This window comes from Cydia amplana, chromosome 1 (genome assembly GCF_948474715.1).
Source record: "Cydia amplana chromosome 1, ilCydAmpl1.1, whole genome shotgun sequence".
NCBI lineage: Eukaryota > Metazoa > Arthropoda > Insecta > Lepidoptera > Tortricidae > Cydia > Cydia amplana.
Window position 1 is genome coordinate 4,701,180 of NC_086069.1, and position 26,720 is coordinate 4,727,899.

The 26,720-nt window shown below is 41.7% G+C and overlaps 1 protein-coding gene across 1 annotated transcript; it reads left to right on the plus strand.

The window, feature by feature from the left end:
* Positions 1-26,399, plus strand: LOC134662156 (FHIP family protein AGAP011705). The gene is made up of 16 exons (XM_063518424.1): positions 1-281; positions 2,848-3,011; positions 4,028-4,212; positions 9,063-9,132; positions 9,845-9,929; positions 10,945-11,053; positions 12,923-13,083; positions 13,344-13,480; positions 14,626-14,712; positions 17,582-17,770; positions 18,825-19,169; positions 19,435-19,924; positions 21,686-21,861; positions 24,160-24,292; positions 25,015-25,125; positions 26,091-26,399. The coding sequence occupies exons 2-16, from the start codon at positions 2,871-2,873 to the stop codon at positions 26,321-26,323; spliced, it is 2,652 nt and encodes an 883-aa protein (XP_063374494.1). The 5' UTR covers positions 1-281; positions 2,848-2,870; the 3' UTR covers positions 26,324-26,399.
* The last annotated feature ends 321 nt before the right edge of the window (positions 26,400-26,720 follow it).

The window sequence follows — 26,720 nt, forward strand, 5'->3', positions numbered from 1 at the left end:
CTAATCTGTGAAGTGCTGTCATGGGCTGATGTGTATTTTGTTGCACTGCATTCCCTTTTCTACGAATTGTAGATATTAATCGTTTTGCAAATTTTTAAATGAAACTCCACGTTAAACAAATTGGATAGTGTTTGCTATCGTATCAGTGTTGTTAAACAGTGGTCGAAACGAGCCACCTTGTAGTGGCGGGTGACATAATTTTCGTATTGCGTATCATGTAGTTATTGTGGTTTATTTTGTGGCTTGCAGCATCTATTTTCGACTCGAGAATCGTCCCTAAGGTTTGTATATTTATGTCATTTACGCTGTCCCCGCTCAGCGGTTACGTAGTGTTCATATAATGTATTTAAAAACATAGTGTTTAAAGTTTTAGGTAAAGACAACTTTATATTTTAATGTCAAGGTTCACAAGTAGTCATGCTTACCCTTGATGTATATTTAATCTTATACATATAACATGAAATTCTGTAAAACATCACATCATGTTTTTAGTTAGGAAAAACGTTAATGTTTTTTTAAGTATTTTTAAGACGTAGCTACAGAATACTTTTTAACTTTCTTTTAAAGTTCTAAATGTATAATATCTAAGAATATTGGCTTTGAATTTAAATTACAAAACGTTATAGTATTTAAGCTATGGAATGTGTATATGATTTTTCTACATGGTTTTGTGGCGGCATTGTTGTTGTGTTCACACAGATCTGATTTCCCCTCTATTGTGGCAGATAGTGAAAGTGGACTGTGTAATTATAATTTATTTCGCAATTCATTAGGCTGTTGGTGATATGCTTTTCCTGTCCAGTGGGTACAGTGCAAATTACATTGATAAGCATATTTGTAATGTTGTTAGAATTTAAATATTTAATTGACTAATTCCGTACACGGCGGGAAGAAGTTGATAACTCGCAGGAAAAAATGGAAGAAATTTGAACCTTATGCAATTTAATTTTACGTTCAAATTTCTTCAATAAAATATCTCGAGTTATTAACTTCTTCCTGCTGTGTACCGAATTATACTTTAGCAAATTACTTTAATTTATTATGTGCACTGTATGCTAAGTTGTTTTAAAGTCATAGTTGTATTAACAATTAAACTTCACATGAGTAACAAATTTAGCAATTGAAAACATTTTAGTATATTCGGTTGGACTGTAGCAAAGGGGGGGCTGGGACTTAGTTTTTTTTTTGACAAAGTGGTGTCATTATGACACTATTTTTAAATGATTGTAATGTGTATATCACGTCAAAATAAGCATCTTTTATTGGAAAAACTTTTCTCTAAAATAAAAAATGGCCGAGTTAGACGCCTCCAAAGATTGATGTTTTTAAAGGGAGCTGGGACTTGGAAAATTTTCATTGAGAGTGGTGTCATTATGACATATATTTTAAATGATTTTAATGTATAGAACACATCGAAATAAGCAACTTTTACTTGGAAAACTTTTTACTAAAACTGAAAATGGCGGAGATAGAGCTCAAGGCAGGCCAGGCTTTTAAGGCAGGTCTGAGTAGGCACGACGACGAGCGAAGCGAGGAGGAGTGTTAGGTAGAACTGCAACCTTACAGCGCGCGAGCCGAGCGAGCGAAGCGAGCGTGCCGCGGCAGCGGCCGGCGAAGCGCCAGAACCGACGTTTTTATAATAATAAAATTTTACAAGTCCCAGCTCCCTTTAAAAACATCAATCTTTGGTCGCGTCTAACTCGGCCATTTTTTATTTTAGAGAAAAGTTTTTCCAATAAAAGATGCTTATTTTGACGTGATCTACACATTACAATCATTTAAAAATAGTGTCATAATGATACCACTTTGTCAAAAAAAATTCTAAGTCCCAGCCCCCCCTTTCGTACAGTCTGACCGGATGATAAAATCTAGTCAATTAAGTGGATTTCTGCCAAATATCCTTAGTTTTAGCAATATGTGAAAAAAGCTTTTGAATAAAACGATAATAAACCGATTTCCCGTTCCTTTTCTTATTTTTTATAATATTCGAATCATTATTCGAATATTCGAATACGTCGCCAGAAAAAGTCGAATATTCGAATATCTGAAAGTTTCGAATATTTGCAAGCCCTAGTTGTGGATATCAATATATTACGGTAATAAATAATGTGAATTAAACATAAGAGTTTATTTATTACATCTATGTTTGCCGGCAACTTTTTTGTAGGAAAACTGGTCAATGGATTTTGCATTCAACATAATAGCAGGACAATTTTACCAATTACTTCCACATCAAACCTATTATATTTGGCAATTTAAGACAAAGTATTTTTTTACATTTCAAGTATACTGTTAACAATGTTCGGACATTTTATGAAATGAAAAGCTCAGTCCGCCCATGGATATTCAATTTTTTGTTACATACACCAGCTTTGGGAAGTGACTTGAAAAAGGATAGATGTAATAAACATTATAGATGTAAAAATATATCACCATTTTATTTTTCTTGAGTTACAAACATCTCAATACAGTCATACTTTCATGACATCATGTGTTGATGTCAGATTGGTTGGTTGTTGATTGATTGGATCGGGAACGCTAGGTGCTTTCGGCTAGTATTTGATGACGTTTTTACCTAAGTTTCTTAGTTTCGTTCACTGTAGAAAAATACATGTGTTGTCTCCTTATTATTTGCCCTTTGCTAAAAAAACAGAAGGAAACCAAACTTATCTCAATAAAGCCCAGTTTACCCTCTGAGCTGTAATGTCAGCACCATTTCTTAGGATTCCGTAGCCAAAGTTTCAACTTTGTCATTCTAATTATAAGCTCCCAATAACTCCAAGGAACTCTCAGTTTGAGAGACAGACTAACAATAGGTAACTACTTTGACCCAACACTATCCGACAGGAGCCCAAATGACGTGATCCAAAATGAGCTGGCTGCGGACCCCGGTGTTCACGCGGCAACTCTCGCGCAGCCTCGACCCGCGGCACGACTACGAGCCGCAGGCCTGCTACAGCTCCTTCTGCAAGCACTGGCAGCAGGCACACGAGATCATACTCAAATCACAGGTAAATAAGGTTCAGATTGCTTTGACAACTCTCGCGCAGCCTCGACCCGCGGCACGACTACGAGCCGCAGGCCTGCTACAGCTCCTTCTGCAAGCACTGGCAGCAGGCACACGAGATCATACTCAAATCACAGGTGAATAAGGTTCAGATTGCTTTGACAACTCTCGCGCAGCCTCGACCCGCGGCACGACTACGAGCCGCAGGCCTGCTACAGCTCCTTCTGCAAGCACTGGCAGCAGGCACACGAGATCATACTCAAATCACAGGTGAATAAGGTTCAGATTGCTTTGACAACTCTCGCGCAGCCTCGACCCGCGGCACGACTACGAGCCGCAGGCCTGCTACAGCTCCTTCTGCAAGCACTGGCAGCAGGCACACGAGATCATACTCAAATCACAGGTGAATAAGGTTCAGATTGCTTTGACAACTCTCGCGCAGCCTCGACCCGCGGCACGACTACGAGCCACAGGCCTGCTACAGCTCCTTCTGCAAGCACTGGCAGCAGGCACACGAGATCATACTCAAATCACAGGTGAATAAGGTTCAGATTGCTTTGACAACTCTCGCGCAGCCTCGACCCGCGGCACGACTACGAGCCGATGGCCTGCTTAAGCTCCTTCGGCTAGCACTGGAAGCAGGCACACGAGATCATACTCAAATCACAGGTGAATACGGTTCAGATTGCCTTGACATCAACTCTCGACCGGCGATTACTCAAGCCCCAGGCCTGCTACAGATCCTTCTGCAACCACTGGCAACAGGCGCACGAGATCATACTCAAATCACAGGTGAATACGGTTCGGATTGCTTTAACAAGCGCCTCACGCCTGCTACAGCTCCTGTAAGCACTGGCAACAGTTAGGTCAATCAAATCTAAACGTCATAATATCCAGGATAACCTTGGCTTAGATATCAGAGCAGACTACAGCCAGTTCTAAAGCGTCTACTCGTATCCGATATTATTGCAGAATTATATGTATTTCAAAACTTTTATTTAAACACGAATTTTTCCACAGCCACGCCAACTTCATGATGACGTGCTGGCCGTCGCCAATCACCTAGAACAACTATCAACCCTGCTGGAGCTTGAAGCGCGGGCCCGAGAGACCAACACCGTGGCCACGTCGGGGGCGTGCCTCGAACACTTGCTGTCAGAGAACCTTCTCGACAAGCTGTACGAATGGGGCAATTCTACTGGCATGTAAGTACTTGTCACTAGAACCACTAGCAACCCTGCTGGAACTAGAAGCGCGGGCCCGAGAGACCAACACCGTGGCCACATCAGGGGCGTGCCTCGAACACTTGCTGTCAGAGAACCTTCTCGACAAGCTGTACGAATGGGGCAATTCTACTGGCATGTAAGTACTTGTCACTAGAACAACTAGCAACCCTGCTGGTACTAGAAACGCCCGAGAGACACCCTTTCAAACTGTAGCATTTTAGGTGTAGTGTATACACACAGGGTCATCGTAACAACCTAATTTGTTTGTAGTTAAAACCTTTTTTTTTAAGTCCGTAAAAGTAGGGTGTAAAAACCGGTGTGCTTACGTTAGGTTTCCGAAGTCCTAAAAGATACATATTAACTGACGCCAAGCGCAAATAGTGTCTTCTTTTATTTTGCAAGTGACGATTCCTGGAAATGTAATCAACAACGTTCCAGTCCGTAATGTTAATAAGAGTCATAGTTCATATCATCGTTACATGACTATACGTACGTATATCCGCTCAATCATGAGTCACGCTTTAACATTTATTATGATATTTATGATTGTTCGTAATTTAGTTCTACTATAAGTTAAGGTATTATACTATGAGGTACCTCATGGCTCATAACGCCCAATTTATTTTTACGACACGTTACTTATCGAACCAGTGACTTAAAATTAGGACATAGCTATTATTTTCCGGGCTCCGAAATAAGGTCAGATACATTTCGAAGAATTTGACCTTCCTTGTGTTGTTACGAATACATGTTATCGTCCCAAAATGACATCAGACATGGGGGACAAGGCTTATATTGCCATCCAATTTGTTTTCCTATATTCATATTTTTGATTCCTGCCTGCCGGGCTAGCATATGATTGGCGCGACAGTATCTCGCGGGGAGATAGACGACCCGTCCCTCTTTTATTGACATAATTAGAAAAAGACGCGTAGTCTATTTCGCCGCGAGATACTGTCGCGCCAATTATGTGCTAGGGGTGCTGACTATACGCAACTTAGTAAACACATTTACGATACGTATTTTTTCTTGTATTAAAAAGTTACTTGTTAGGCAAAACTCTCCCATCCTAAATCTAAATAGTATAAAGAAAGATAACAGTTTTTAATGATTCACGGTTAGTTTCACTAGACTTATATCGACCGGGATATGAACCGTGATTACCTTTTGTATTGTTTTCGAGCTCCCGATATTTCACGAAGGTAATCAAATCACGGTTCATATCCCGGTCGATATAAGTCTAATAAAGAAAGATGTTCCTTTACCTAATCTGAAAATGCCTCATCACTAACAATAACATGACATAATTATCACAGTCATGTCATGTTCATGCGTGTGCACGTACACACCTGGCACCTATTCGAAGTCTAAAAATCTTAACTTTATTTGTTATGAACTTGACACGACTCGCTGTACATCTCGCTCGCACTTATTGGTGTCGGTTCAGAGTTCAATTCGCATTTACCAATCAAGTACTACGTCGTACTGAAGTTAGCTTAAATGGTGTTTAATTATAGAATCCGTCGGAAATATCTGAGCTCTGGTAACGGCAGCTTTATAACGCCCAGCATACAGTCAGCAGCGGAAGTTGTTAAACGTGCTGCGGTGTGTTCCAATTCCAAATGATTCACAACTTTATTGACAAGAGAATAAGAGCGTGAGATGTTATATAACTCACACCCGCTTAGCTACTTCTGCTGCTGACTGTACGTGTTATAGTGTTTTCATCTGTTTAGAGGTATCTGTTATTAGTACACGTTTTGCACGAATAATATAATTCACAATAGAAGAATGATTTCCTAATTGTCTTACCAGTATAGTGTTTAAATTCATTTGTTTCTAAAATAAATACGTTTCTTAGTACGGACTGCTTCATTATATAATTAAGGGCTATTCCGAATGCCGAGTACTTCCGATATTCAGGATTTCCGGTATGCAACTTGATTCGAATATTTGCTCACAAAAGGCGAAAATCGAACTTTCGTTCTCTGCCATAGAGGCATGCTCGCTCGAATATGCAAGAGTGATAAAGAGGTAGATATCGAAATTTCGTTCTCGTTTCGCGGTAGGGTCTCAGATTGAGCTAGTGGCGCCCCCTACGCAGTGTTTTGCGTAATATTCCCTATTCAGCGTGGAAGCGAACAAAACAAGTAGGTAAATGTAAGACAGACCATCATTACCACAATATAACGTTACAGATATGTTAATGTGTGTAGTGCTACCGTTTTCCTGTTTGCGACTATGTTGCGGAAAGACACGTTTTCCTGATTGTGCGTAGGTACGTTAGAATTTTAAATAAGATCGGGTAATGTGAAGACACGGAAATGCGTACGCCAAAATGATTTTATACAATAGGAAATATTACGCAAAACTCTGCGTAGAGGGCGTCACTAGCATAAACACAGGACCTACCGTGAAAGTTCGAGTTCTGCCTCTCCATCACTCTTGCATCGATAGAGAGGCAGATAACGAGATTTCGATTTTCGCGTTTCGCGGTATGCCACCTGTAATCAAACGGCCTTGATACTTTGTCATAGTGAAAACTTGTCAAAAAACTGTTTAAGGCATATATTTATATCTTATTAGGCAAGTAAAATGCGCTGCAATCTACACGTTTAAAATATATGTACATACATTGAAGGAGATAATCAAAATGCTTAAAATATATGTACATTGAAGGAGACATAAGAGACCAAATTTATTTTTAATATGAATTTGTCTTCCTCTAAACGCTCATAATTATGTGAGCCACACATATCAATCACTGTTACAAAAACCGCAAAGTGATGTTTTGTTGTTTACAAACAGCCGGTACTATTACTTACGACGTAGGTAATTGATATGCACAGACAAGACATCCTCTAGACTGAGCATAGTAGCGGTACCCCCTCTGCCACAAATATACGGTAGTTTTACTCCATTTTCGAGTAAAAGTGTCTTTGTGTGACGCCCGTGTCTTTGAACAGACCAATCACGGCACGGGACTCGCTCACCTCGTCCCCCGCACTCGAGTATTTTTGACAGCATCGGTTTCATGAAATAATTGCTCTAAACTCCGTCTAGAGGATTCCTAGTCTATGTTGATATGCAACTAGCTGATAATCACACGCCACCGAAGGCGGCGTGTATAACATGCATAATATATGTCTGTTCGATATTGATATTTGATCCTGACATTAGCTTGCAAAAATTAACTCTGGCCGTATGCCTTAAGGTTTATAATTGTAAAACACAATCTGCTGAAATATTAATTCACATGCTTCATTAATTCAAACGAAATTGATTTTATACCAATTTTAACTCAAAATATTAGGGTTTAAAGACCAGATTTCAACGGGAGGATGCATAAAATAAGTTTTTGATTGCTAATCGACCTAGGTGTCCGTAGTATATGATCAGCCTCACGTACCCGCAATCAGGCGTTGATTCATTATCGTATAAGCCGTTCTTATCTAGTCTTTAAATACTCTATTAAATATATATTCTCACACTATATAGCCTACTAAGTGTGTGAATGAGAATTAATTAGTTATAATTATAATAATCAGAATATTTACTAATTTTATTTACTATCACATGTTTATTGTCTATGTCTAACTTAAACGTACCTAATTTGTCATTTTCCTATAACTAGCGGCGTTTCGACGCCGCAACGGGTCTCTAGTTTTCCTATAAGTAATAGCCGTTATAACTCCATATAACTCCGTATTTGCTAACATAGACATCTTTAGATTTTCAAAAGGGTCTTTTAAGACACAAATTATAAATAGTATTAAAAGTAAGCAACACGGCTCCTCTAAAACATAAATATCCAATATAACTATGTATTAATATTATATATCATTTGTATCATTTGTATTATACAATGTATTGTACTTATTTTAAGTATTCGATTGCCTGTAACGACTTACCATGTAATGCACATATTACTTTATGGTGAATAAATGAAAATAAATAAAAATAAATATAACATTGTTACTTCTTATTCCAAATCTCACCAATCACATCATGTTCCCAACATATATTCTAGATATAAGTCCGTTCGATGTTCTGTATACAATTTTAAGTTACACAGGAAAACCTGTAATTGGCCATACTATTGTATAAATTATCATAAGGAAATAAAAAACTCTGTATCGCTGTTGGTTTTCACAATAAATAAAAATAAAAATAAATATAGATAGCTTATTATTATTATCGAAAATTACACGATATTTAACAAATGTCACAATGTTTCTAAATTGCATGAACTCGCAAAAAGATCGTCAGTATAATAATTTATCATTAAATATTAAAATTAATAGGTACCTATGTTACAGTATTAATAAAAACTATTATTACAGTATTAAAAAAATTAGGACCTTTATCTGTAATATGAACGGAACGCTATCGTTTGTTGATACCAATTAAATACTGCAAGTATCTTATCGCATCAATAGACCCCTTTGTCGCGCCTACGTTATTAAATTTTATCGACCGTTTCTGCGGAATGTGCCAAGAATTCAATTAGTGCATTTGCATGCCTTTATCGCGCTATAAAAAATTGTTTACTTCACAATTAAACCACGATATGAGATTTTCCGCAGTACTTTTACTTGTGTTCGTTTAATTGTGTTATTTAGGATAAGTATAGTCAGCACCAAAAGTATCTGCTACCCGGGAATACTTTTCCAAATAGGTACTTACATACATATGCGATTTCGGGGTTGGTCCTATTGTAAAAGTTGCTGAGTATAATCCCAGTTTTTTTAGCCAACCTGTATAGCTGCCGATCCTGGTATTGACAGTGACAAAAATTATTAAATTTAACCCTACATATTTTGTTTTAGGTACAAGAACGCCGTGCGTTCAGAGCAACTGAAGCTGTTTGGAAATCTCATCGTTCATTACAGCTCACAGGTACATGTACCGTCTTCATTATATTAAATCAGTACTACATGTCTTTGTCTGCCTTATTAAATAATTAACACGTGTACAAACGGGCCGTAAAATCGCAGGGACACTATGAATTATAATGATTCATAAAGTGGCCATGCATTTTTGCGTCTGGATATAGGTACAGTACAAAAGTAAACTGAAAAAAGTGCCGTTTAGATAATGAAGCAAAAAATAAGCAAAATAAAACTATTTGATAAAAACTAAAAGTTAGGAAACCGATAGGACTATACTATACATTTTGTCTCAATTTTCTTTCTTTACACAATAAGGTCTAATAGGTACTTTACATTTTATTATAGGTAATATAGGTAAATAATCCAAATGCAGTAGTCAATTAATAACCGCCTAGCTAGAGATTTCACCATATACGGCAGCGTGATCAACGTTAATTGACTGACACAGTTTTACGCTTCTAAGTATAAAGTGTGCCGTGCGGTCTATTAAAAATAATAGAAGACGCTGGACCATATAAACTATCAATTTTAGTTTGTATGATCAAATGTCCGTAAGGTCGCGGACGCAAGCGGCGAGCGGAGCCATCCTTTAGCGCATACAATATATGTGGATGGAGTAGTATTTTGTTGGAAGACGGCCGCTATATGACGGCACCGCTATCCTAGGAAACCAGAGCGTTAGAGCAAACGTATAATGTTTTTTTTTGTTACATTTGCAGGTGTTAGCAGCAGAGCCATTCCTTAGGCCTCTTCTGAAACTGTTCAGCGGGTTGAGGAACGAATTAATCCCGCTCGATCAGGAAAGTGAGTAACGAAAATATTTTATTAATATCTTATAGAAAATTTTGGTATGAATCATTTTGTGCTGTAAGGCCAAATACATTAACAATTTTATTTAGAGAGACCCCACACTAGCGTCTTGTGAGCGTCGGTGTCTAGTCAGCGTCAGCGCTATGGAAAATGGTCTCCCTGCGCAGTTGCGCCAACGCTGCGTCGAGCAGCAGCCATAGAGTTTACTAGACGCCGACGCTCGAATCGAAAATAAAATGAAAACAACATAAAACTAAGGAACGGTAGACAATAAGAGGTCTTAACTCGATTTTTATAATCTAGTTTGATTTTAAAATGGCGCTGAAGTAATAAAATAAACAAGTATCTATCAAAAACGCATAGTTAATAGCTTCAGTCTGCCATGGTAGTTAAGCAGTTTAATCACTAATAAAAAATTAGTCGTAAAATACTGAATTTATGTAGGAACGATTTCACTTCCATAGGTATATGAAAGTTTTTACAATTAGGTATCTATTTTGCGTAGTCGTAATATTCGTAAACATAATCATGACTCATGTTATTAACTACATATTTAATTACCTTATAAAACAAAGTCCCCCGCCGCGTCTGTATGTTCGCGATAAACTCAAAATCTACTGAACGGATTTTCATGCGGTTTTCACCTATTAATTGAGTTATTCTTGAGAAAGTTTTAGGTGTATTATTTGTTAACCCCTGCGAAGCCGTTCGTTTTATTTATAACTAAGTTAATATGGTAAGTGCACCGAAAATACCCATTACAGTACATATGGGGCTACTTTTTCGCACTAGTGCGTAATATAGCACTTTTCGTGCGTATGTCGAAACTTTAAAGTGCCATATGTACTGTAAAACGTTGTTCGATACACGTGCGAATAGGTAATTCGCAACTCGTGTCTATTTAAAACCCCCTTCGGTCGTGTTTTAATTTATCGCCACTCGTTTCGAATTTCCTCTTTTTCGCACCTTATCGAAAATAACCATTTTAATGCATTTTCTTTGTTTGCAGCTCAATTGGTGATGGTCTTGAACCACCTGAGCGTCGCCCTGATGCAGAACATCGATTTTATAGACCTGTTCTTCTTGACTAACCACACGCAAACCGAAGCCAAGCCTGAGTAAGTTGCCTGTAACTACACTTTTAGAACTGGTACCCTAATATGTGGCGTTCCACGGGAAAAGGTGCCTAATAGCGGTTAGCGCTTAGGTCACGTAGCACGGCATTAGTACTGGAGCGTCGTTAATAAGAGCAAAAGTGCCAACCGTCATAAGCTACCTTTACCCACGGAACGACACCTATAACCTCGTAAGGCCCAATGTGCATTACAATTTAAACTTCATCTCAATCTAATTAAACCCTTCATAAACGAAATATAGTAGCATTACCTACTTTTGTCTCGTTGATTTCTCAAAAACGAATTCATCCCAATTTACTATGCAACAAGGTTCAAATTAAAAATAGGAAATTATTGTATGGTGGGCCTTGTAACATAAGCGACGAACTTGCTAAAGCTTACTGTCCCGAGCATCTGTTGTTGTTGTCGACAATCTTTACAAACAAACCTGGCCCCGTAGACAACATGACAATCGCTATCGCTACGTAGCGAACGAAATGCAACTGCCGGCCTAGCCAAGGTTACATTCGCTGTCGCTTCGACAACGAAACGCTTTGTGTCTCTCTATCGCTCTTTAATATTAGTGCGACAGTGACAGTTGCGTTTCGATCGCTACGGACCGTAAGCGATTGGCATGTCTACGCGGCCTCTGTCACTGTCACACTAATATGGAAGAGTGATAGAGAAACACAAAGCGATTCGATGGCGAAGCGCAAGCGATCGTCACCTTGGCTAGGCCGCCTGGTGTAATCGCGTGCAGAAAGTCCCACTTAAATACCGTTCTTCATATAAACTTTACTGGAGAATAATAGATTATCAGATGTCCATTGTTTTATTCGTTTTTTCAAACTGTTCTAATGATATAACTATAAATAAAAACCATAATTTCTAACAATAAGATGTCATTGTTCAAAACCTTAGCCACCCAGCCAAACAAGACATCCGCGCCAGGCCACAAAAATTTCGTCATATTTATAAAGCTGTAGTATCACGATCCCAACTATCGGGTCGTCCGGCCTGGGAACGAAATCTTAAAATACCTGATAGTCGGGCTTTCGGCACTGAATGTGTTAATTTCAATAATTTCTATAAATCTTTTTTCTACTGGTTGGCCTCTTTGATTGAAATGTAAAGTAGGTAACTGTGTCACAAAAGATAGTCTGAGCACTTCTTCAGCTGCTCACTCTCAGTTATAAGAACGCGCATACGATAGCCTTTACCCATATAACTATCATAATGTACCTACAGCTGTTTATTTTCCTAATTTAACCTACTTATGTTTTAAACCTTATATTCTCGACAATAGAGTACAAAATGCTATACATTGTATTGATAACCTAAAGCACGAGTTGTAGGTCAGAGATAATGACAGTTTAATTTCCGCGAGTAGTATAACAATGACATATTGAACTGGACTGGACTATGCAATGTTTGTTTACTGTTTTCTTTATAATTAATTATCACAACACGTCCATTATGCTTAATGAGATGACATCATATCAATGACCGCATAGTGCACAATCTTACATTTTTAGGGTTCCGTACCTCAAAAGGAAAAAACGGAACCCTTAAGGATCACTCGTGCGTCTGTCTGTCTGTCCGACCATTCCCCCCTTTATCTCCGAAACTACTGGGTCTAACATTTTGAAAAATACACAAAATAGTTCTTCACCTATAGATGACAGGAAAACCTATTAGAAATGTGCAGTCAAGCGTGAGTCGAACTTAATGTATTACGGAACCCTTGGAACGCCCGACTTGCACTTGGCCGGTTTTTTTATCATTGGTGCCAATGCAACCGAAACACAGTTAAATATGAAGAAATAAATAAAAAATGTATATGTAAGCTCCATTAAAAAAACATGTTTGCAGGTTCATAATAGCCCGCCTCCTCCTAAAGTTCGTCCACCGCGAAGGCCCCAAGGGCTCAGCGGCGCGCGACGCCCTGCTGCTGTGCGCGAACATGTCTGCGCGGTGCCCGCAGCTGGCGAGGTGCATGCTGGAAGGAGACACTTGTCCTGTGCTGGCCACAGGTTAGTCGACCTTATTTATATGGGAGTAGGACTGTGTTTGCAATGACCCTTTGTTATATGTCGATAAGGATAGAGTTGAGTTTTCAACAATAAGTTTTGAATTTGTTCTAAAGTTTTCATATATCCGCGAGCTATTTACAGCAGCAGGCGTATTAAGATGGCGCATCGAGTGCGATCATAAAACGCCTGCTGGCACGACTTCCATAACTTTTAGGATGTTTGTTTTTGCGTTAAATGAGTTTACTATGAATTGTTCTCAGGCCTAAGCGGGCTTTACTCGCTCCTCCCGCGGACTTTGGGCGACAACGTGTACCGACTAACGGCCGACGACGTGAACCAGGGCCACAAGCTGACGCTGTTCACCGACTCGGTTGAGTTCTGCAACGCTGTAGCACAGGTCAGACAACATTACATCCTAGCCCTTCCGTGGGCGATAGGGTTTACTTCTTCCGCGGACGGTGGGCGACAACGTGCACCGACTAACGGCCGACGACGTGAGCCAGGGCCACAAGCTGACGCTGTTCACCGACTCGGTGGAGTTCTGCAACGCTGTAGCACAGGTCAGACAACATTACATCTTAGCCCTTCCGTGGGCGATGGGTTTACTTCTCCCGCGGACGGTGGGCGACAACGTGTACCGACTAACAGCCGACGACGTGAGCCAGGGCCACAAGCTGACGCTGTTCTGCAACGCTGTAGCACAGGTCAGACAACATTAGATCTTAGCCCTTCCGTGGGCGATAGGGTTTACTTCTCCCGCAGACGGTGGGCGACAACGCGTACCGACTAACGGCCGACGACGTGAACCAGGGCCAGAAGCTGACGCTGTTCACCGACTCGGTGGAATTCTGCAACGCTGTGGTGCAGGTTCGTCGAAAACCTGTCAGTCGCAAAGTAAATGTATCGAGATGACAGATCCGAAGAAGTCATGTGATCATTTCCATTATTAGATTATTGGGTTATTAGATTGGCGTTTTAAACGATTTTACCTTGTTCTAGCCCTAGTTTTAAGTATTTGAATACACGTGCTGTTGGTGGATGATTAAAAGTCACTTTTATTGAATGAAAACTTTGTATTTTCACAAAAAAAAAACTTAATTAATTACAGAGCGATGTTAACCGTGGCAGTTGTGAAAGAAGAGATTGAGTGAGTCGATGAATGGATACAGGAATAAAACCATTCGGTCATATAATTATATGGTTGCATTCAAAAACACGTGCCAACGCGTTTGGTCACCTTTGTGAGATCTAATACCAACCAACCACCAATATATAACCAAATTAGTTTAAACTACTAACTAGAGACCCGCCCCGGCTTCGCACGGGTTAACAAATTATACATAAACCTTCCTCTTGAATCACTCTTATCTATTAACAAAAACGGCATCGAAATCCGTTGCGTAGTTAAGATCTAAGCATACATAGGGACAGACAGCGGGAAGCGACTTTGTTTTATACTATGAAGTGATAAGTTTGTCATATTTTTTTTAATAAATACATCCAGTGTTAAAGTTTTTTTTTATGTATTTTTTTTTTGTTTAGGTCGCGCATCCGTCCATTAAGAAGCAGCTGCTCGACCTGCTGTACCAAGGGTTCCTCGTGCCCGTCATGGGGCCCGCCTTACTCCAGGTGAGCTCAACTACTAGGGGCTTGGGTTGAGTGACTTTCATCGCTTTATAAACGATCTATTGGACATAGAGTCTTAGCAGTACGCTTATTTTGTTCTCTGTGCCTTATTTATTAACAAGAATGGACAAATTAATACTTAAGTGCAAAATATTGTCGTGCAGTTTTCACAGATGAATTAGATGATGATGTATAGAGCTAGTGTTTTATATTTCAGTAAACATTAAACGTATAGCGCCGTACAATGCCACTGAGCACTTCAGTTGTCAAAACGACGAGTGCAATCTTTCGATCTACTGACTACTTAGTATTTTATGTCTATGGTACCGAGTAAAATAATGGAATTGCTGAGACTGGAGAGAAAGAAGGAATATGATTGTTCATAATGTTTTGTATATGAGATTGATATTGTCTTGAAAATGAACAATCGTTCTTTTTTTTTGCAAATGTTTATTCCATGTATTATGTTTTTTATTTGTACATGTCTTTAGAGAAGGAGGTTTTTGGACATTTCTGATATTATATTAAGAAAATTTATCATTGATTAATTGGCTCCTTTATTAAAGGCGGTTTGATAGCGTTATATTCGAGGATATTTTAAATGTTTATTTATTTATTTGTATTTTTTATTGATGTGTTTTTGGGATGTTTGTTAAATCCATATATTACATAATTAATTCATGTACCTATTTATAAAATCAATAAATATATTTAACAGTAAAACTGCACTCAAACTATACAGTATATGCACAATGTTAACAGTGTACTAACGATGCAGTCTTTCTTTCAGTATGACGCGGTGAAGTTTGTGGATTATATCAGCATTCGCTGAATAGTGTTGCCATTGGTTTGATCATCATGTGTGTCTGTTCACACAGTTGTTGATTAAAAAAAAAGTATTTCTATCTTCAACTGGTTTTCGTGGCATCCACTGAGATGATTTCTAGAGATCATCTTAGGGCCTATTTCTTGAACGATCTTAGACATTATACAAACGATGACAGACAGACAGGCCGAGCCCTGATGTAATATGATGAACTCTTATAATCTGATCTCATTTAATGCCACGATATTTTAGGGTTTTCCTTTGTCATTTTAATCTGTAATAATCTAAGTATATCTTAGTTCTTTTGTGTAGGTAATTAATTACAGTTAATGTTTTTCTTTACTTACCTAAAGATATCCGTCTGTTTGGCGTATCTGACTGGCCCGCTAGACATGGAAGTAGAAAGTAATAAGTACTAAATGTTATCAGAAAGGGATCGATATAAGTTGTACTTATTCGAGTAATTCCGAATACTTCAGAATGTCGGGTAAATCCGAAAATCACCCTTAATACATTAAATTAGAGGCAAATTTCAGTTTTATCCGAATATACTTCACCATAGTTCACACTGTTAACTGACAATTTGTAAGCCTTACTTCAAAGTCATAAGGTAAGGTTCACATGTGGTTAGTTAAGAGCATTTTTGTTAGTATCTCCTAAGATACTTTTATATGGTCACGATTGGCGGGTCATACTCTGGCTAAATCTAGTCAATGTTAAAATGTTTACTAAACAAAAGTACTAAGATATATTCTAAGTTGGGTTGTGGTATCACGAGTCGGCTTTCATTACTCGCACGGGAGCACGGTGTGGTCATCGGACGAGGCGGTTGAGTGACGGTACGCTAAACCTTACGCTTCGAGTGGTAAGGAACGTTTTTGCTTGCTTTTTGTGTGGTTTGTCAAGGGTTTTATGTTCAGGCGCCATTTCTCGAACGGTATTAGTCTAATATTATTAGTGTGTTGTCATGGTAACCCATACCGCCCATACGACTTGACAGTTCGTGGACTAATAATCGAACGAGCGAGCGAAGCGAAGCGTTCTTACATTCAACTTTGAACACGCGGCTGGCTAGCGGCACGTCCCGGCATTTCGATGTTTTTAAGCTGAACTGTCAGAAGATAGTTTGATACACAATAACTTAAGTAAATTTGTTCTAATTTAAATAAAATTGGGTAATCGTGTAGTCGAGGGCATTATATTTTAGTCATTAAATTATGAGCAGGCTCGATCAAGGGGTTATTGAGCTAGAAGAGCTTAGAAGGCCAAAAAGCCGTTTGTGAGGTGTCTTGCTATTCTGGTCATTTTATTTGCAAGAAAGTATGGTCGAGTTTGGTATCAAATGAAAGTGCTCGGCTTACACTTGTATAATATCGTTTTTAAATTTACCATTTTGAAATAATTAGCAAGATAAAAATAAAATAAAATAAACATAATATAGGTATTTGACATTTGATAGGAATTATTTCGGCTTACCACAGATACAGTATCAGTTAAGGGCTCCACAGACCTTGCAATAAATCATACGCGGTTTTCGATCCTTTGACGACTGCATTCAATTGATATTTTTGGCGAACCGCGAGTTCTCAGTTCGGGGCGAACAACTAGTATTAGTCTAATACCATTCGAGAAATGGGCCCCAGGTCGTAGGCTAGCTGATGAAAAGTGGTACACATTGCATTTGCAAAGTGTATTTATGAACGACGAATTCTTTACACACCTTAATTATGTATGTAACCACTTTCTTTTAACATGCTCTAGCGACATTAAAAAGAGTCAATCCCAACTTGATTGCAACTAAGAACAGCATAAAAATGTAGGTATAGAATTTTATCAAAAAAAAAATCTTATCTTTTAATTATTTCCTTTGGTCAAGCCAAGCCTGCTATTCTAAAATTAATCCTTGCCGTTTACCTTTGTATCAAAAGCACACTCCTTAATTTATTACTATCGAAAATAAAATTATTTTAAAAAAACATGTACCAACACTCAACCGCTCAACATGCTCGAGTATCCAAGCCCTACTAACACATACCACGATCGTAGACGAAACCCGGGCCGTTGCAGAGTGGCGCTCCCGAGCAGGCGGCGGCGATGGCGTACCTAGAACTAGTGCTCAGATGCTCAACGCAACGAGGCTTGCTGAGGGCAATACTGCATTTTCTCTTCACTTACGAGTACGATGGAGTGAAGCTGATTGATGTGATGCTTAGAAGATTGGATGGAAATACTCAGGTTAGTGAACGGATGCTTAACTTGAGCAAGCGGCGGCGATGGCGTACCTAGAGCTAGGGCTCAGGTGTTCAACGCAACGGGGCTTGCTGAGGGCAATACTGCATTTTCTCTTCACTTACGAGTACGATGGAGTGAAGCTGATCGATGTGATGCTTAGAAGATTGGACGGGAATACTCAGGTTAGTTAACCGATGGCCTGTAGAAGTTTAAGTTGCCAAATAGCGCTCCCGAGCAAGCCGCGGCGATGGCGTACCTAGAGCTAGGGCTCAGGTGTTCAACGCAACGGGGCTTGCTGAGGGCAATACTGCATTTTCTCTTCACTTACGAGTACGATGGAGTGAAGCTGATCGATGTGATGCTTAGAAGATTGGATGGGAATACTCAGGTTAGTTAACCGATGCCCTGTAGATGTTTAAGTTGCAGAGTGGCTCTCCCGAGCAAGCGGCGGCGATGGCGTACCTAGAGCTGGTGCTCAGGTGCTCAACGCAACGAGGGTTGTTGAGGGCGGTTCTACATTTTGTCTTCACTTACGAGTATGATGGGGTGAAGCTGATTGATGTGATGCTTAGGAGATTGGGCGGGAATACTCAGGTTAGTGTATAAATGCTCATAATTTAGTAGGCAACAGCGATAGTGTACTTAACGCTCGCGCTCAGATGCTCAATGCAAAGGGGAGTGCTGAAAGCCGTACTGCATTTCCTGTTTACCTACGAGTACGATGGAATTAAGCTTATTGATGTGATGTACCGATGCTCAAGTTCTGTATTAACGATGGCATATTTTGAGTGCATAATCCTGGTTTAATAATCCATATACACAATGCTTACCTTTGATGCTCAGTACATTGGTTGAAACTATGTATAAAATTCTCTTAAAGACCACAAAATACGATTTTTGAAAAGGGTGACTTTGATTGATGTGTACCATCCACATGATGTTTTGGGTATTTTTTTTTGTTTTCATTTCGTAAAGTGTACATTTAAATGTCAAAGAACTATAATTTACTTCCTGTTCTTCGTCTCAGCCACAAGTATTAATAAACCTCTTATTTCAGCTCTCCCTAGTCTCTTTATCCCTAATGGAGACCCTCATCGACCTGAATTGCGAAGACGTGATGATCGAGCTAGTCTACAAGTACCTCCTGAAAGGCCACCACTTACTCACACACCGACCAACACCGCCCGACCCCGACTCATACAGAGACGCCGCAATGTCCTTCCTAAGTCTCAGCCCACAGTGCTGCTTTAGGCCTTTGAGTAGGACAAGAGCGTGGGTGGATGAACTGGCCATGAGCGGTCGGAGAGTGTTGGATTTGAAGAGAGATGATGAGAGGGTTAATGGAGTCCAAGATGGGATCGCTATGAACAGTTTGGTGCAAGATATCAAGGTTAATTATGGGGTAAGTTCCTTAGATTTTTTTGTTTAGCGCGATGTGGGTTGCTTACAAAAAAGTTTAGCCACTAAAAATACCTCCAAAAGGGCAAGTACCTACACCATATACTTTACTCTGACCTACACCGACCAAGACCGCGCGATCCTAATTTATAGCGGGATGTACCTATCTATTGGGTAAGGCATCATTAAGGAAGACAAAACTCACTATTTATAAAACACAGGGTCACAAGAATAGGTTCAATCAAATTAAACTAAATATTTCCTTTCAGAACCCAAACGACACCCTATTCGGCAACTACCATGCGTACCTATGCGACGCTCGATTCGAAATCGTCTCTCGCGCGCTCGCTTGCGCTCACTGGAGCTCCAAATACGACACCATTACCCTACCCAAGCCGGAACCGAACAACAACACGAAAGAGACGAGAGACGAGCCCATCCCCACGAAAGAGCAAGACAGCCTCATATCCAACTGCACCAGCGGCTACGATACTTTAAAAACTAGCGACACCTCAGAAAAAGAACCACACAGTTTAACATCGCTGAACGAAGCGGATGAAGAGGAACAGCAAGATGTAAACGGCGATGGGAAAGACAGAGACAGCCTAATATCGATGGGTAGTGATAGTGATAAGAATGAGGAGTTTGTCGAAGACTCGTTTAGGATGTGCTTCTTGAAGGTGGACAGGGATTATGAAGAAGTGCCTGTGATAAAGAACTGGGTGGCTGGCGGGAGAGTCAGTCCGGCGTCACTTATCGGTGAGTACCTGTCAAATTTGTTGTTTGTTGACATTATTCCACGGTTGTCGGTTAACACTATTTTCTATGTTAATTGTTAAAGCAGCTCAGCTATACCTCCGCCAAAATCCTTTTATTACCTTAGTTTATACATCTTAAAGTAGTAGGTAGCGATCTTTTATGACCCTATCGGACGGATTATTTTGATTTAGTTATAGCCGTTATAGGTTATTATTTGATTTTGAACCTGAAATCAATAACAGGGGCGGCTGGTAGCTATGTATTATGGGTGTTCACTCACAATAAAAAACAAAAACTAAACCTACACATTCAATTAACCGTCGCAAAGTACCTAGATGTCGGTTTCCGTCCACCCGGTCATTGAACTCTTTCATAGATTTTCGGTATTACGAATATCTTGACGACCGATAGACGCCAAGTGCAGTTCATTTTATAAATGGATATAATGTTTTTATTTAAATTTTATGGAAAGATGTGCTAAATTGTTAACACACCTGTTTCGGTCCAAACAAACTCACCGCACAGCCATCGCCCGAGTCCGACACAAAACATAATATAGGTAACACGAAAAACAAAATAAGCTATTTACTTTTATCACATTCACACAACACAACCACGGTGTTTTTGCATATTGATCTGATTTAAAAAATATATAAGTTTTTGTTTTTGACTAACCTTGGTACGAAAGTTCAAGGTTGTCCATAATTTAACTCGAGTCGATTTTGTAAACTTTTTCACATTCTCACGTTAAATTCATTAATTTCAAACACCTCACAACAAAAAAATTATGTGTTTTAACTGTTTAAACTCTTGTTTAATTATTTAGAATGAAAAAAAAGCCAAAATTGCATTCCCGCACATACTTTAAAATTGACTAAGGTCTGTTTAGAAACAACATCAACATGGCGCGCGGGATGCGCGCGCAGATCAACCGGGCTAGGAGCGCCGCACCGATTTTGCCTCTTCCCTCATAGAAAATCTTTTGTTTCACGTGCGGAGCTGTGACGGAACTTCTCTTTCGCTCTTATTGAATTTCCTATTGATCGAATGTACTAACTCTTTTTCCATAGGAGCGCAATCCAAAGCGCTCCGCTTCGCGCGTTACCTTTGATTTCTATGAAATTATAGGAGTACGCCGTGTAGACGGTAGTGGTGAGCTGTCTATAAACTTATAATGAATAAAGGTTATTATTTAATTGGTATTGAGTTTTTTACGATAGATCTTAAATAGTAATATATTAAATAGGTACCATAATTTCATTTTTATTATTTATGGGAGTGCACCGCACAAGCGCTCCTTAAGGCGAGCCGCGCCTGATCAATAACATACTTTTTTATGATAAACAAAAACTGAATATTAATATTTCATGTCACGGATTTCTTTTCGACATTCATAATTAAATAGGTAAAATCTTTATAGTTGGGTTAGGTTTATTTTAACAACCTCTGTAGACTTTGGCGTCCATTACTTTTTGGATCGTAAAACTTCAATGAATACTCAGTAGATGACCTTTTCAATTATTTTAAATGAAAATTCTTCAGTACATGCAGTTTTTAGTATTAACTTATTAACTACACCATTTTGACACTGATTTTGAGTTCTAAAAAGGGCGTAAGTATATGTGCGCTCGTCAACAGCGAACGTCGAAGAGTGATATGCAAATTAGATACGGCTGCCCCTCCCGCGCGGTGCACTCCCCTCGAATGTCCGTGAGATTAGGGTTCCTTAACAACCTCAATAAATTATATGGATTATTGCAGGCCCTCTCCTAAGCAGCCTCCTGAAGAAAGCCGCGGCCCTCCTAGAATCAGACGTGCTCAGCAACTGCCTGGTGACGGGGCTGCTCGGGAAGCTGTGCGCGGCGCCCTGCGCGCTGCTGCCCGGCCTGCTGCTGCCGCAGCCGCACACGCAGCCCAACGTGCCCTCCCTGTACCAGGTACTGTAGCCTGCTGTCTGTGCTCAGCTGCTGCCTGTGACGGGGCTGCTCGGGAAGCTGTGCGCGGCGCCCTGCGCGCTGCTGCCCGGCCTGCTGCTGCCGCAGCCGCACACGCAGCCCAACGTGCCCTCCCTGTACCAGGTACTGTAGCCTGCTGTCTGTGCTCAGCTGCTGCCTGTGACGGGGCTGCTCGGGAAGCTGTGCGCGGCGCCCTGCGCGCTGCTGCCCGGCCTGCTGCTGCCGCAGCCGCACACGCAGCCCAACGTGCCCTCCCTGTACCAGGTACTGTAGCCTGCTGTCTGTGCTCAGCTGCTGCCTGTGACGGGGCTGCTCGGGAAGCTGTGCGCGGCGCCCTGCGCGCTGCTGCCCGGCCTGCTGCTGCCGCAGCCGCACACGCAGCCCAACGTGCCCTCCCTGTACCAGGTACTGTAGCCTGCTGTCTGTGCTCAGCTGCTGCCTGTGACGGGGCTGCTCGGGAAGCTGTGCGCGGCGCCCTGCGCGCTGCTGCCCGGCCTGCTGCTGCCGCAGCCGCACACGCAGCCCAACGTGCCCTCCCTGTACCAGGTACTGTAGCCTGCTGTCTGTGCTCAGCTGCTGCCTGTGACGGGGCTGCTCGGGAAGCTGTGCGCGGCGCCCTGCGCGCTGCTGCCCGGCCTGCTGCTGCCGCAGCCGCACACGCAGCCCAACGTGCCCTCCCTGTACCAGGTACTGTAGCCTGCTGTCTGTGCTCAGCTGCTGCCTGTGACGGGGCTGCTCGGGAAGCTGTGCGCGGCGCCCTGCGCGCTGCTGCCCGGCCTGCTGCTGCCGCAGCCGCACACGCAGCCCAACGTGCCCTCCCTGTACCAGGTACTGTAGCCTGCTGTCTGTGCTCAGCTGCTGCCTGTGACGGGGCTGCTCGGGAAGCTGTGCGCGGCGCCCTGCGCGCTGCTGCCCGGCCTGCTGCTGCCGCAGCCGCACACGCAGCCCAACGTGCCCTCCCTGTACCAGGTACTGTAGCCTGCTGTCTGTGCTCAGCTGCTGCCTGTGACGGGGCTGCTCGGGAAGCTGTGCGCGGCGCCCTGCGCGCTGCTGCCCGGCCTGCTGCTGCCGCAGCCGCACACGCAGCCCAACGTGCCCTCCCTGTACCAGGTACTGTAGCCTGCTGTCTGTGCTCAGCTGCTGCCTGTGACGGGGCTGCTCGGGAAGCTGTGCGCGGCGCCCTGCGCGCTGCTGCCCGGCCTGCTGCTGCCGCAGCCGCACACGCAGCCCAACGTGCCCTCCCTGTACCAGGTACTGTAGCCTGCTGTCTGTGCTCAGCTGCTGCCTGTGACGGGGCTGCTCGGGAAGCTGTGCGCGGCGCCCTGCGCGCTGCTGCCCGGCCTGCTGCTGCCGCAGCCGCACACGCAGCCCAACGTGCCCTCCCTGTACCAGGTACTGTAGCCTGCTGTCTGTGCTCAGCTGCTGCCTGTGACGGGGCTGCTCGGGAAGCTGTGCGCGGCGCCCTGCGCGCTGCTGCCCGGCCTGCTGCTGCCGCAGCCGCACACGCAGCCCAACGTGCCCTCCCTGTACCAGGTACTGTAGCCTGCTGTCTGTGCTCAGCTGCTGCCTGTGACGGGGCTGCTCGGGAAGCTGTGCGCGGCGCCCTGCGCGCTGCTGCCCGGCCTGCTGCTGCCGCAGCCGCACACGCAGCCCAACGTGCCCTCCCTGTACCAGGTACTGTAGCCTGCTGTCTGTGCTCAGCTGCTGCCTGTGACGGGTTGCAAAGCTTTGCATTTGCAAGAATTTTCTTGTGAAATGTTCCACAATCCATCAGCCATCAGATATATCGGAGCTGCAGAGTTGCTCAACAATATCTGAACACGCACTTCAACGCCTTGACAATACAGGCGGGTTCAGATATTTATGAGCGCCTTGGCTGCTCCGATATATCTGATGGCGACTGTACACAGAGCCTCTAGAGAAACCCACTGTGACGCTGCCTTGATAGATAGATAGATAGAATACTCTTTATTGGCACACCTCAGTAAAAAATAACAAAAGAAAAGAACAATTGATTAAATGTAGAGGCAGACAACAGGCGGTCTTATCGCTAAAGAGCGATCTCTTCCAGACAACCTTTCGGCCTTGATTAACTGTTACATGTTTCAATGCCTTTTTTCCCTCTTTGTGTTGATTCGAACCCCTCCGTAAGCTTAATCCTACGTAAAATTGTTGTTTTATACCCAAGCGAGTCTGCAAAGCGTCTTTTATTCAATGCTGAAGTGATTACGATCCTACCGACCGCGCCAATACACATCAAGTTTTATTTCCTTGTCTCAGATACTAAGCAAGCTGCGGGACGAGCTGGACGAGTTGACCAGCGGGCTGGACAACACCGCGGAACTGGTGGACAAGGCGCGAGTGTTTCTCGTGCAGAGAGAACTGCTACTAGTCAGGAGGACCAGCAACGAAGGTACAGAATATAATAGAAATATAATTAAATTGTGCAACGGGACTTAATCGCGTATCTAAGTTTTAAGATTTACCTCCGACGTTTCGAGGACGGCGTTGTCCCCGTGGTCTCGGAGAAGACTGGCTTAAGTTGACATCAGCATCTTCTAACCGCGCGAGATTTTCGAACTACCCGCACTTGGTCTTGTTTAAAAAAATAATTAAAATTAATTTGTTTAATAATGTGTAACAATCGTGAAAGTTTAAATCAGTGTTATAATAGAAATACACAAACAAGACAATAGGCCATAGGGTATTTCACTGTATTTAAAATAAATTATTTTACACCATGCATGAAATAAAGCACCAGAATATTAATAGAGAAACGTAGACAGCATTTATTTTTAGACACAATTTTGTATTTTAAAACCCGAATAAAACTATAAAGAGTAGATATATTGATTGTGACGTCACATGCTAGTGTTTCATATAAATTCCATAGTAGCAAAATCGTTTTGACAGTTCGAAAAAAGAAACTGATTTGACCAGTAGTCAAATACCCTATTTACATATTATGAAAAACTGATTAGCCTTCCAAAGTATAAACATACACGCTAAGTTAATCAGCTGATGATCATCGTTTGTCCCTCTCTATGGCATAACGACAGATAGGGACAAACGATGATCATGAACTGATTAAGTTAGCAGCCGTTTATGAATAACGCCAATAATGTTTGTGTACAGGGCCCAACAACAGCAGCAGTCCTCGCGCCGATGAGCCTCTACATCGCGGCGAGACCAAACGGCGGAGTTTGAGCACTAGTATATCCAACATGTTCGGACGACGATTATCAGGTTAGTACGAAATACATTCTGAAAACATCTTGTTAACTAGGATTCTTTTTTATTATCGTTTTCTAATCGGGGGTTGTTCCCAAAATCTCAGCAATGTGCGTAATCACTGGCTAGGCACTAAAGTTCCAAGCTGGATTTGGCTTTATCGTGGGCTAAGAGTGTAAAAGCTGCTAAATCCATATTTTTAAATAGAGGATTTTGTACCTACTTGTATATACAGGGTGTCCCAGAATTACCATGTCACAGTGACACCGGAGGTAGGTCAACTCAAGAGGAACCTAACCAGCTTAACATGACCTCTGTAAAAGTTGCACGGTTTTCGAGTTATTACCGAAAAAAAATTTTGAGAATTTTCCCCTTCAGTTAAAATTCATGTTTTGACCTACCTCCGGTGTCACTGTGACGTGGTAGTTCTAGGACATCCTGTATACGTTAAAGTTAAAAATAAATCAATTTCTAAAATATATAATGGTTAATTTATTAGCTTTGGGAATTTGGTCTCTAACTAATCGATATAAGGTCGAGTTTTCAAAGGCTTAAGTATATCTATATCGCTAGCCATTGAAAACTCGACCTTATATCGATTAGTTAGAGACCAAATTCCCAAAGCTAATAAATTAACCATTATAAATGGATTTAGCAAGTTTAAACTTGTTGTTGTGTTGTTTGACGACCGGTCTGGCCTAGTGGGTAGTGACCCTGCCTGTGAAGCCGCGGTCCTGGGTTCGAATCCCAGTAAGGGCATTTATTTGTGTGATGAGCACAGATATTTGTTCCTGAGTCATGGTTGTTTTCTATGTATTTAAGTATTTGTATATTATATATATCGTTGTCTGAGTACCCACAACACAAGCTTTCTTGAGCTTACCGTGGGGCTTAGTCAATTTGTGTAATAATGTCCTATAATATTTATTTATTTTCATTTTTTTTTTAACTCTTAGCCGACGTTATGTATTTATTTTCAGCATCCCCATCGCAGCCGCACAGCATCCCGCACTCGACCAACTCGCCCGCCAAGCGGCCCGTCTTCACCCAAGAGGCCTACTGGAACCAGTCCATCGCCCTCCGTTCCACCCTCAATGCCGTCCTACTGGACGAGTGGCTCAAACAACTCGCAGCTCTCTGTGAGGAACATGCACTTAGACTCTCCGCTGCCAACTATGAGGACGATACTTATTTACGAACGGTAGGGTTATGACTGTTAGCTAAACGGGGAATCAAGGATGTAGCTACGCGAGACACGTCTGTGTGACAGAGAGATGTACATTGAAATGGCTTTACTTACCGCCCCTATTCCCCCAAAAGACCCACTTAGCTTTGGATTCCTCCGAAAACGGTGCCGTCATATGACGGCCGTCATATAGCGGCAGCAAAAGACGGCCGTCTTTACGGTGGCGACATGTGGAAAGTACCACGGCGTCATAACACACCGTCATCCACCAAGGTCAAAGCGGCAAATTTGAAAAATGTAGGCGCGATGGGATAACGTCCCATAGAAAATTTGAATTTCGCGCCTTTTCCTACTGACAAGATTTGCTTGATCATCTATAATTTACTTGGAGGATGAAATATCATCAGAAGAGGAAAATAATCGT